This window comes from Mercenaria mercenaria, chromosome 14 (assembly GCF_021730395.1).
Source record: "Mercenaria mercenaria strain notata chromosome 14, MADL_Memer_1, whole genome shotgun sequence".
NCBI classification, from domain to species: domain Eukaryota; kingdom Metazoa; phylum Mollusca; class Bivalvia; order Venerida; family Veneridae; genus Mercenaria; species Mercenaria mercenaria.
Window position 1 is genome coordinate 46,157,291 of NC_069374.1, and position 12,620 is coordinate 46,169,910.

General features: G+C 37.7%; 1 protein-coding gene across 1 annotated transcript in view; it reads left to right on the plus strand.

The window, feature by feature from the left end:
- Positions 1-12,620, plus strand: part of LOC123527460 (uncharacterized) — a 57,915-nt gene that overhangs the window by 21,791 nt on the left and 23,504 nt on the right. The window contains exons 3-4 of the mRNA XM_045306923.2: positions 5,290-5,817; positions 8,679-11,834. Coding sequence (XP_045162858.2) covers positions 5,290-5,817; positions 8,679-11,834 — 3,684 coding nt within the window. The remainder of the gene's footprint in view (positions 1-5,289; positions 5,818-8,678; positions 11,835-12,620) is intronic.

Genomic DNA, 12,620 nt, shown 5'->3' on the forward strand with positions numbered 1-12,620 from the left:
TGGTCAAAAACTAGGTCAGTAGGCCAGATCAGATGAAAAGCTTGTGAACACTCTAGAGGCCACATTTGTGACCCAATCTTTATGAAACTTGGTCAGAATGTTTGTCTTGATGATCTTTAGGTCAAGCTCGAAACTGGGTCATGTTCGGTCAAAAACTAGGTCAGTAGGCCAGATCAAAGAAAAAGCTTGTGAATACTCTAGAATCATTTATGACTCAGTCTTTATGAAACTTGGTCAGAATGTTTGTCTTGATGATCTTTAGGTCAAGTTCGAAACTAGGTCATGTTGGGTCAAAAACTAGGACAGTAGGCCAGATCAAAGAAAAAGCTTGTGAACATTCTAGAGGCCACATTTGTCACCCAATCTTTACGAAACTTGGTCAGAATGTTTGTCTTGATGATCACTGGGTCAGGTTCGAAACCGGGTCATGTTGGGTTAAAAATTAGGTCAGTAGATCAGACCAAAGGAAAAGCTTGAGAACACTCTAAAGGCCACATTTGTGACCCAACCTTTACGAAACTTGGTCAGAAAGTTTGTCTTGATGATCTCTAGGTCAAGTTCGAAACTGGGTCATGTTGGGTTAAAAACTAGGTCAGTAGATCAGATCAAAGGAAGAGCTTGAGAACACTCTAAAGGCCACATTTGTGTCCCAATCTTTACGAAACTTGGTCAAAATGTTTCTCTTGATAATATCTAGATCAGTTTTGAAACTGGGTCATGTGGGGTCAAAAACTAGGTCTGTAGGCCAGATCAAAGGAAATGCTTGTGAACACACTAGAGGCCACATTTGTGACCTAATCTGTATGAAACTTGGTCAGAATGTTTGTCTTGATGATTTCTAGATCAAGTTCGAAACTGGGACATGTGGGATCAAAAAGTAGGTCAGTAGACCAGATCAAAGGAAAAGCTTGTGAACACTCTAGAAGCCAGTATTTTGACTCAGTCTTTATGAAATTTGGTCAGAATGTTTGTCCTGATGATTTCTAGGTGAAATTTGAAACTAGGACATGTGGGGTCAAAAAGTAGGTCAGTAGGCCTGATCAAAGGAAAAGCTTGTGAACACTCTAGAGGCCACATTTGTGACCCAATCTGTATGAAACTTGATCAGAATGTTTGTCTTGATGATCTTTAGGTCAAACTCGAAACTGGGTCATGTGGGTTTAAAAACTAGGTCAGTAGGCCAGATCAAAGGAAAAGCTTGTGAACACTCTAGAGGCCACATTTTTGACCCAGTCTGTATGAAACTTGGTCAAAATGTCTGTCTTGATGATCTTTAGGTCAAGCTCGAAACTAGGTCATGTTGGGTCAAAAACTAGGTCAGTAGGCCAGATTAAAGAATAAGCTTGTGAAGATTCTAGAGGCCACATTTTTGATCCAATCTTTACGAAACTTGGTCAGAATGTTTGTTTTGATGATTTCGAGGTCAGGTTTGAAACTGGGTCATGTTGGGTTAAAAACTAGGTCAGTAGATCAGATCAAAGGAAGAGCTTGAGAACACTCTAAAGGCCACATTTGTGACCCAATTTTTACGAAACTTGGTCAAAATGTTTGTCTTGATAATATCTAGGTCAAGTTTGAAACTGGGTCATGTGGGGTCAAAAACTAGGTCAGTAGGCCAGATCAAAGGAAAAGCTTGTGAACACACTAGAGGCCACATTTGTGACCTAATCTGTATGAAACTTGGTCAGAATGTTTGTCTTGATGATTTCTAGATCATGTTCAAAACTGGGACATGTGGGATCAAAAAGTAGGTCAGTAGGCCAGATCAAAGGAAAAGCTTGTGAACACTCTAGAAGCCAGTATTTTGACTCAGTCTTTATGAAATTTGGTCAGAATGTTTGTCCTGATGATTTCTAGGTGAAATTTGAAACTAGGACATGTGGGGTCAAAAACTAGGTCTGTAGGCCAGATCAAAGGAAAAGCTTGTGAACACTCTATAGGCCACATTTGTGACCCAATCCATATGAAACTTGGTCAGAATGTTTGTCTTGATGATCTTTAGGTCAAGCTCGAAACTGGGTCATGTGGGTTTAAAAACTAGGTCTGTAGGCCAGATCAAAGGAAAAGCTTGTGAACACTCTATAGGCCACATTTGTGACCCAATCCGTATGAAACTTGGTCAGAATGTTTGTCGCGATGATCTTTAGGTCAAGCTTGAAACTGGGTCATGTGGTTTAAAAACTAGGTCTGTAGGCCAGATCAAAGGAAAAGCTTGTGAACACTGTAGAGGCCACATTTGTGACCCAGTCTACATGAAACTTGGTCAGAATGTTTGTCTTGATGATCTTTAGGTCAAGCTCGAAACTAGGTCATGCTGGGTCAAAAACTAGGTCAGTAGGCCAGATCAAAGAATAAGCTTGTGAAGATTCTAGAGCCGCATTTGTGATCCAATCTTTACGAAACTTGGTCAGAATGTTTGTCTTGATGATCTCTAGGTCAGGTTCGAAACTGGGTCATGTTGGGTTAAAAACTAGGTCAGTAGATCAGATCAAAGGAAGAGCTTTAGAACTCTCTAAAGGCCACATCTGTGCCCCAATCTTTACAAAACTTGGTCAAAATGTTTGTCTTGATAATATCTAGGTCAAGTTTGAAACTGGGTCATGTGGGGTCAAAAACTAGGTCTGTAGGCCAGATCAAAGGAAAAGCTTGTGAACACACTAGAGGCCACATTTGTGACTTAATCTGTATGAAACTTGGTCAGAATGTTTGTCTTGATGATTTCTAGATAAAGTTCGAAAGTGCAACATGTAGGGTCAAAAAGTAGGTCAGTAGGTCAGATCAAAGGAAAAGCTTGTGAACACTCTAGAAGCCAGTGTTTTGACTCAGTCTTTATGAAATTTGGTCAGAGTGTTTGTCCTGATGATTTCTAGGTCAGATTCGAAACTAGGGTATGTGATGTCAAAAACTAGGTCAGTAGACCAGATCAAAGGAAAAGAGTGTGAACACTCTAGAGGCCACATTTGTGAACCAATATGTATGAAACTTGGTCAGAATCTTTGTCTTGATGATTTCTAGGTCAAGTTTGAAACTGGGACATGTGGGGTCAAAAGTAGGTCAGTAGGCCAGATCAAAGGCAAAGCTTTTGAACACTGTAGATGCCACATTTGTGACCCAATCTTTATGGAATATGGTCAGAATGTTTGTCTTGATGATCTTTAGGTCAAGTTCGAAATTGGGTCATGTGGGGTCAAAAACTAGGTCAGTAGGCCAGATCAAAGAAAACGCTTGTGAACACTCTAGAGGCCGCATTTGTGACCCAATCTTAATGAAACTTGGTCAGAATGTTTGTCTTGATGATCTCTAGGTCAAATTTTAATCTGGGTCATTTAGGGTCAAAAACAAGGTCAAATGGTCAAATCAAAGGAAAAGTTTGTGAACACTCTGAAAGCTACAGTTGTGACTCAATCTTTATGAAACTTGATCAGAAGGTTTGTCTTGGTGATCTCTAGGTTAAATTTGAAACTGGCTCATGTGGGGTAAAAAACTAGGTCAGTAGGCCAGATCAGCTGTGTTGAGTGATATGTAGGGCCATCATGGTTTTTGGTTTGTAAACAGGATAGAGACAACATTTTGCAATTGACTATAATCAAACTTGCACACAACTTGTCATGGCATAATATCTCGGTTCCTTTCAAAAACTGGCCATATCCCATCTTTGGTTCCAGAGTTGTAGTCCCTTATAGGGCCAAAATCTGCAATTTTGGCTTTTGCAGCCACATAGAGACTTCATTTTCAATTTGATTTGATACAAGCTTGCAAAATATCTTCAGAAGTGACATTTTATATTTGATTTTAACCACACTTACACACAACTTAAGTCACAATAAGATCTTGGTTCCTTTCGAAAACTGGCTAGATTCCATCATGAGTCAAGGTCAAATCAAAGGAAGAGCTTCTTAATATGCTAGAGGTCACATTTATGACCCTATCTTCATGAAACTTGGTATGAATGTTTATCTTGATGATTCCTATGTCAGGTTCAAAACTAGGTCATATGGGGTCAGAAACTAGGTAATAAGGTCAAATCAAAGGAAAAGCTTGTTAACACTCTTCTTGACCCTGTCTTCAAGTTTGAAACTTTATAATATGGGGTCAAAAACTAGATCACCCAGTCAAATCAAAGGAAAAGCTTATTAATACTCTTGTTCATTTGATTTGCATAAAACTTGGTCAGAATGTTTGTCTGCATGAAATATTGGATGAATTTTTATCTGGGTCATATGGGGTCAAAAACTAGGTCACCAGGTCGAATCAAATAATAAACTTGTTCACACCCAAGGGGGCATATTTTTTATTTTATCTTCATAAAATTTGGTCAAAATGTTTGTTATCATGAAGTCTTGGACAATTTCAAATCTGGGGCATGTTGGGTCAAAAGCAAGGTCACTAGGAAAATCATAGGAAAAGCTTGTATAAACTCTGTTGGCCACCTTTTTGCTCCAATCTTCCCGAAACTTTGTCAGAATGTTTGTTTTCATAAATGTTTGGATAAATTCGAATAAGGGTCATGTTGGTTAAAAAACTAGGTAACTAGATCAAATCAAAGGAAATGCTTGTTTACACTCAAGAAGCCATATATTTTGGTCCAATCATAATTAAAATTGGTGAGAATATTTGTCTCCATGTTTACACTGTTATGGTTAGGTTGGGTCAAAAACTAGGTCACCAGGTCAAATCAAAGGAAAAGCTTGTTAACACTCTAGAGGCCACATTTGTCACTGTATCTTCATGAAACTTTGTCAGAATATAAATCTTGATGATCTTCAGTTAAAATTTGAATCTGGGTTACTACTTGATCATATCTTTTGGTTAGCTAATTATTTTATTATAACAATCATAATGTTTTGAAAAATCAGAGTTAATTTGATCCAAACATGCAGTGATACCTTAGTTTTAATGCAGGGTTTCCACTGGCCCAAATTTTTTTTCCACCGCAAAATATTGGAAGTCAGTGACACCTTTGAGAGGGTGTAAGGTGGGGGGAAGGGGGAAGTGTGCAGTGGAGCGTGCAATTCTCCAACTCTTTGCACATGTTTCAACAATTTGTCATTTCATGGTTTATTTCATTATTTAATTGTTAAAATGTTTATTGGGGTTAGGAGGCTCTCCCCCTTGAAATTTTTTAAATACAGGCACGAAATGGTGGCCTCTGGTGCATTTTTAGGTCCAAAATTATGAGGTAACTTCTAATAAAATCAGAAAAACGGTCCCTTGGAAGCATAGAATGCAACCAAAAAATAATATAGATCTAACAGACTCGGTTTTACGTTTTATATTTGCATTTTGCAGATAACCAATCTAGAAGAAATAGAGACCAGCGTTCAGCTCAAAGGAGGGATTATAACAATTCTAGAGAGGGATGGAATGAAGAACCTAACATACATGGTGAAGGACAACAACAAAGAGGGAACAGAAACCAGCAGAACCGAGGAAATAACAGAGGTCAGAATCAAGGACATCAAAATTACAGAGGTCAAAACCGAGGACATCAAAGTAACAGGGGTCAAGGTCAAGGACATCAGAACTACAGGGGTCAAGATCAAGGACATCAGAACTACAGGGGTCAAGATCAAGGACATCAGGACTACAGGGGTCAGAACCAAGGACATCAAAACTTCAGGGGTCAACAGGGCTATGAGAATCAATGGAATCAACAGGATGACCAGAGAGGATATTATCAAGGTCAAGGCCAGCAAGGTAGAGGGCAGTTTCAGCAACCAATGAATCAGAACCAACAGAGGGGCCTCCTTCCAGAGCCCATCCAACACCCATACAATAGTCAACCTAACATGCAGTATCCACAGATGATGCCACCAGGTAAATTTGAATATTAAAATATTGCAGTTATCTAACTAATGAAAAAAAAAAGATAATCCAATTTCTAATGAACGTTTTTGACTTTGTCCTCTTGGGGAGTCAGCTTGATTGGATTTGTTTACTGAAATCACAGTGTCATTGTGAACAAAAAGTTTACCTGTGCTTGCCCGTGGAACATGTATTAATATGCTACCTCAGAAAGTTCAGCATCAGTCTTCTGTTTTAAAGGCACTGATGTCTAGATCATATGGCAACAAAAATTTTTAGATATCAGAAAATTATTGCTATATTCTTGTATATTTCTTAAAAAAGGCTTTGAAACTTGGTTACTGACAGATTATAAGATTCTTCCACTGGATGAAGCTACAGAATGGAATATCCAGCTTGAGGGGAACTGTTTTGATGGTGATGAGGCTGTGATGAGGTACCACCTAAACAGTTGCACAGTTGCTCGAAAGTTGGATATTTCAATATGCACCTACAACCAGTGATTAAATCTTTTCGTTGCATGCCATATTCAACAAATAAAAGTAAAAATAAATTCAAACAAATGGATTTCTTATAGCACTTATTTCTTACAGTAGCGTTTTAACAAAGCACAGGAACTTTATGTCTGTAAACAGGAAAAACATCATGATGTTACAAAGCTGAAAACAATGTAATAGCTTCGATTTTGTTCTATCATCTGTAGTGAAACGTTATGTCTTTTACATAAAATAACATTTTTTGAATTGGGAAGTATTTTGATTTTGAACGGATTTCTAATAAAAAGATAATAATTTCTACACAAATCTACTACACAGATGTAGTCTGTTATACATATCTACAGCACGAGAGTCATCTTGCACCCCCAGCACTTTTCCAGCACCGGTGAAATAACCAGAAATCCGAGTCTGGTATGCAAGAAAATGTATTATGGAAACACATAAGAATTAGTGGTTTTTACTCATTTTTCCATTCAAAATTGAAGTGTTTGAAACAGGGTACAGATAAACTTTTTACTCCTTATACTCTTTGAAGGAATGGGCTTAAAGTTGCATAGGTAAAAATCCATTATATGAAATTGCGCAGAACACATTTCTAGTTTGTATGTTATGTGCCTAATTAGCATGTCATGGTGAAAGTTGACCAGTAAATTACAATACCATGTTAATGATTATTTGTTTTACAAATGAAAACTTAACTATGGCTGTAAGTGAACATTGTCATTTTTCAAAGTCCATAGGAAAAGAGTCCACTCATTGTTATTTTATGAAAAGAGTTTCCAATAATCTGCTGTTAGGGGTCATAGCATTGAACACTTTGCACATATCATTACTTCTCAAGGACAGACAGTCGATTCAGAAAGTACATATCCCTCTATGATAGCCTGTCAGAGGTATCTTGGTGTCTGATTTTCAATCTCAAGTATGCAGTGTCCTTACCAGGGGAGATCTATTGACCATAAACAATCATGCTATGAAGTCTGAGGGCAAAAGACCCAAGCATTCTCCAGCTATAGATCGAAGCCTGATCATTGATCAGGAACCAAATTGTCTACAGATGGAAAAGATTTGAAGGTATCTGATCCATATAAATAGATAAAATTTCGATGCCTGGTGACCCCATGTTTTTTTTTTTTTTGTATCATTTGAAAGGGTTGTGTCTGCTGAACAAGAATTGGTAAATAAGATGACCATGATAATATGCACGAATCACTACTGTCAAGTTTTTTGACAGTGAAATGATAAATCTTACACTGTAGTAACTGGATATCTGTTGAAGTATCATTGAAAACTATAAAGGAAGATCAAAGCCCTGAAAGGACTGATAGCCAGTGCTTATTGAGTGATATTTCAGGGTTAGGGTTAACTTCAACTTTCCTAGAGTATGGCGCCATTTTATGCTGTTAACCAATCAAAACTCCGTCTCTCCATGCTGTTAACCAATCAAAGCGCACAGAATTTTATTTACACATGTTGCATTACGAGTAGAATTTTAGGTGTGCGCGATAGTTAGTTCATGTAGAAAAACTGTTTCAAAAAGACAGAGTGAGCGGAGTGATTCAGAATATTTCGTATGTGAAAATAAAGTGCATAATTATTCTAGAATCAATTGCTGCTTGTTTTTGTTGTTTAAAACAGTAGTCCCAAGTTGCTCACACACTCGCACAATACCAAGATTAAAAAAAAAAATATGGGACTATTTTTTAACATGTCCAGAGTATTTGTGCCCCATGTGGTTCTGGGACGATCTGTGTATGAAAAGAATTGGAACCACTGCCTTACCCTTGCATGATCGTAAGAGGCGACTAATAGGGTCTTAACACTTGGTTTTGTTGTAACTCTTGTGATTCCAGCAGGTATAAAAATTTTGATTCCATGATCTTATTTCGATGTAAATGAGATGTGAAACCAAAATTTTTAGTCCTGTTTGGCGCCATATAGCCTATACTGTGTTGGTGCACCGTAAAACCCGAATCAATCAATAAAACCAGAATATTTGTGTGATGTTGTCACATAGAAATAGAAGGAAAACTCAGACGACGCAAGGTTGAAACTTGGTACAGTGTAGTTGATTTAGAGCTATAGCCAGTTGCTAAAGCAATGGCTAAAAATAAAAATTCTGAAACATATTTTGTCATGTTATTGTAGTTATAAAATTTTCTTTTTCAGTAGACAATACACTTTCAAATAATACCAAAATTATAGGAGCTTGCCAGGCATCAATAGTTTATATGTTTTAATTGCACTGTTATATAGAACTTGCGTATTTGTGGACCAGAAACCTTGATGTAACATAACTGCGTCCAAATTAATTTGCCTAACATACTTCTTTGATCATTATATTTCAATAAAAGGTGCCTGTTCTTGTTGTTTCAGGTCCTATGTATCAACCAGTTGTAATTGGCTACATGCCACCCCAGCAACCACCGCCCTTGATGAATGTCCCTTCTTATCCTAGTGATAATTTTACCAACTCGAGAGGTCGAGGTAGACAAAATTCAAATAGAGGCCAAGCACATAGAAGAAATGATAACATGGAACGAAGTTCAAGTACAATGAGTATTGACAGTGTTGGGTCACATCATGATGACAGGCAAGGACAAGAACCAAGGAACAGAAACAATAGAGGAAGAGGAGGTCATCCTCCAGATAGAGAGCATAGAAATATGGAACGAAGTTCAAGTACAATGAGCATTGACAGTGTTGGATCACACCATGATGGCAGACAAGAATCAAGAAACAATAATTTTAGAGGTAGGGGAAGAGGAGCACATCGTTCTGATCGAGGGCGTGTACCAAGAGGAAATGGAAATATGGGAAGAAGTTCAAGCACTTTGAGTATAGACAGTGTTGGATCAGAACAGCATGGACAAGACTTCAGAGATGGACCCAACAGAGAGGGAGGTTGTGGATGTAACAGGCGTGATACCAGAAACAGACAAAACGACAATCCTGATTATGGAGCAAGGCCAAAACAATTCAGAAATGATACCAGTAGACAACAGAACAGAGGCTGTGAAAATGCAGTACAAGGTAATAGTAGGAACAGGGATAGAAAGCAAAGAGGACTACCAGAAAGACCTGGTGGTGAAAGGAATAATAGACATGGTGACGAAAATACTGATGAAAGAGGAAATACAAGCAGGGACAGAAATCCAGGTGAGGATAATAGACCAAATTTCAGAAATGCCGAAAGAGGTGGAAGAAGAGGGAGGGGTAGAAGATATTTAAGAGGGAACAGAAGACCTTTAGCCAGCAGAAAAATGTCAGTTTCAGATCAGTCTGATCAACAGAGTTTTGGAACTGTTTCCGAAGAAAGTGATAATGAAAGAAGTCATGAAAACCAACGTTTTAGAGGCAGAGGAACATCAAATACAAGAAGATTTGTAGGAAGAGGTAACAGAGGTAGGGGTAACATTACAATAAGACAAAGAGGAGCATTAAAGAGTCTACTTGAAAGAGACATTGTAGGGGCACATCCAGGGAAAAATGAAATGAATTCGGAACTGTTTGAGAGATTTTTAAACAGTTTAAGCTTTAGGGGTAGAGTTCCTTTCAGAGGTCCCAGGGGTGGCCGAGGAAGATTCTTTAGAGGTAGATGGTCTGGATTTGTTGGTAATAGAAAAGAAGGGAAAGACAAGGACACTTCTTCAACAATTGGTAATTTTGAAAGCGATGATCAGGTAAGCGTATCTTCAGAGGTATCTTTTGCAGACTCTAGTATTACTGATAATGTATCTGAAATTGGTAACGAGGGAAATAAATTCGAAATATGCCTTGATGACATATATACAGTTAAACTTCACACACTACGAAATAGGGTAATGAGGTACAAGAGAAAGCTGGCTGATATGAGGAAAAAGAAGGAAGACAAAGATGAAATAAAAAAGTACGAGGATAAGGTGAATACTATTAGAAATGCCATTCAAGAGAGAGAGGCTTCAGAAAAGAAGGAAATGGAAAGAAAGAATTTAGGTACTGGTAAACAGAAAGGTAAGAAAGAACAAAAACATGAAAACAGAAGTAATCCTGAAAAAATCTTATCTGCATCTGAAGAATCTGAAACAGAAATAAAATTAAAGGAGGTTCGAACAAAGTCAAAGAAAATGCATGGTGTTACAATGTCTAAAGGGCATGTGTCTTTTAAACCAAAAACACAGAAAAAGGTGAAAGGAAAACCTGTTATAAAGACTACTACAACAGAAATATCTGACACGGAAAGTGAAGATGATATTGAAGGTAATAATACAGATAAAGAAGAAGGAAATGAAGAATTAAACACTGAGAAAACTGGAACAGAGAAAAAGAAGAAACGGCAAAGAAACAGGAACAGGAAAAAGAAAAAACAGGAAGAAAATGAAGATAAAGGAAATAAGGAAAGGGAAAAGGTTTTGAAAGATCTTTTGTTGAGATTAGATGATATTTCTTTGCAGGAACAACACACTGAAAAGTATGAAGAGTGCAGTGATGGAAATTTAGCTTCAAAATCGACGGGCAGTTCATTGAATGATTCTTCAGGCTCAAGGTCTCGAGGAAGCTCCATGAATGACCCTAGTGTTGATTTTCAAACACACAAACAAGAAAAAACTATTTATACAATAGAAAAAGATCCAAATGTAAAGTCAGCAGAAAAATGCAGGAAAATGAGTGATACTGATTTTCAAACACACGAACAAGAAAAAACTATTTATACAAGAGAAAAAGATCCAAATGTAAAGTCAGCAGAAAAATGCAGGAAAGTGAGTGAATCTAATCCAAATGGACCAGATGTAAATGAAGTTTTCAAATTCATGGTGAAAACTTTAGAAGGAAAGGGTACACCAGAAGAAGTCAAACGAGAATCAGGCCTTTTCCCTGTTGACTGTAGTGAGATATGCTGGTTTCGTAAATTGAAAAGAAGATTCACTCTAATTGAAAGAAATGGAACTGTTGAAATCGTTTTGGTGTCCAACAGGGATGCCACATACTGCCTAGATTATATAACAAACAGATCATGCAGTAAAGCAGATTGTAAGAGATACCATGTTTGTAAGAATTTGTTGGCCGGGAACTGCGTCTTTGGAGATAGATGCAAGTTTTCACATAACTTCCTAGATGACAGGAATATGATTGTTTCAAAACGTCTTGGTTATAACAATGTCTTCTCAAATGAAGAGATATGCTACATACTAAGAGTGCGATATCCACACATATGCCATAATTGGATTGATAATGGCTCTTGTGAGGAACCATATTGCATTGGTCTGCACTTATGTCCACGATATCTACTTGGTCAATGTCTAGAGGGAGAAACTTGTCCACTTATTCATGACAAATGCTCAACCCATAATAAGCCGATTGTTGATGCATACGGTATGGGAACTTGGGTTGAGAGCATCTTTAAGAAAATGGTGTATATGGTGAGACAGCCTGGTAATGAAGAACATCCAGTTGTTGAAACAAACCAACATGTGTCAGAAATACCAGAGAGTGCTTCATCTAGACGAGAGAGGGGTGATTCATCAGGCCAGGAACACATCAGTCAAGAACTAGGTATGCTTTTCTTTAAAGTTTTCTACTTCATTCATTTTTTGATATTATGTTATTCCACTGGTTTCTATTTTATTCAGCCTGCCCGCTTAGCTCAATAGGGAGAGCGCAGATCTATGGATCGTGGGGTCGCGAGTTTGAGCCCTGGGCGAGGCATATGTTCTCTGTGACGATTTGATAAATGACATTGTGTCTTAAATCAATCGTCCTCCACTGCTGATTCATGTGGAGAGGTTGGCAGTTACTTGTGGAGAACAGGTTTGTACTGGTACAGAATCCAGGAACACTGGTTAGGTTAACTGCCCGCCGTTACGTAACTGAAATACTGTTGAAAAATGGCGTTAAACCCAAAACAAACAAACAAATCTATTTTATTCTTTTAATGAATTCCTTGATTTTTTACTAAAATATTCCGATTTCCAATATGAATTAGTTTTCTGTATAAAGATCATATTTACCTGTGCTTCAGCTAAATTTGGCTGCCCGTTTGGAAATAAGTGGGCACGTGATTCTAAAGACAGTTCCACAGGCAATTAGGTTATGTGGCACAGTAGTGCCGTTAACTGCTATAAAGGAGTACCCAACACTTAATTTTTGAAATACTTTTTACATTTTGCCAAGTTATCTAAATTTTCTTGTTAATTGAACTAGGTTTTGACTTGCAAAAAAGTATGTGGGGTGCCTTTAACATAATCTTAACGTCTTTAGTGGACCTTTATGATAGAACACTGGAGGTCGAGGCCTAGCTGAAGAGAAGGAGGTAATCTTGCCTGAATATGTAAGCTCATG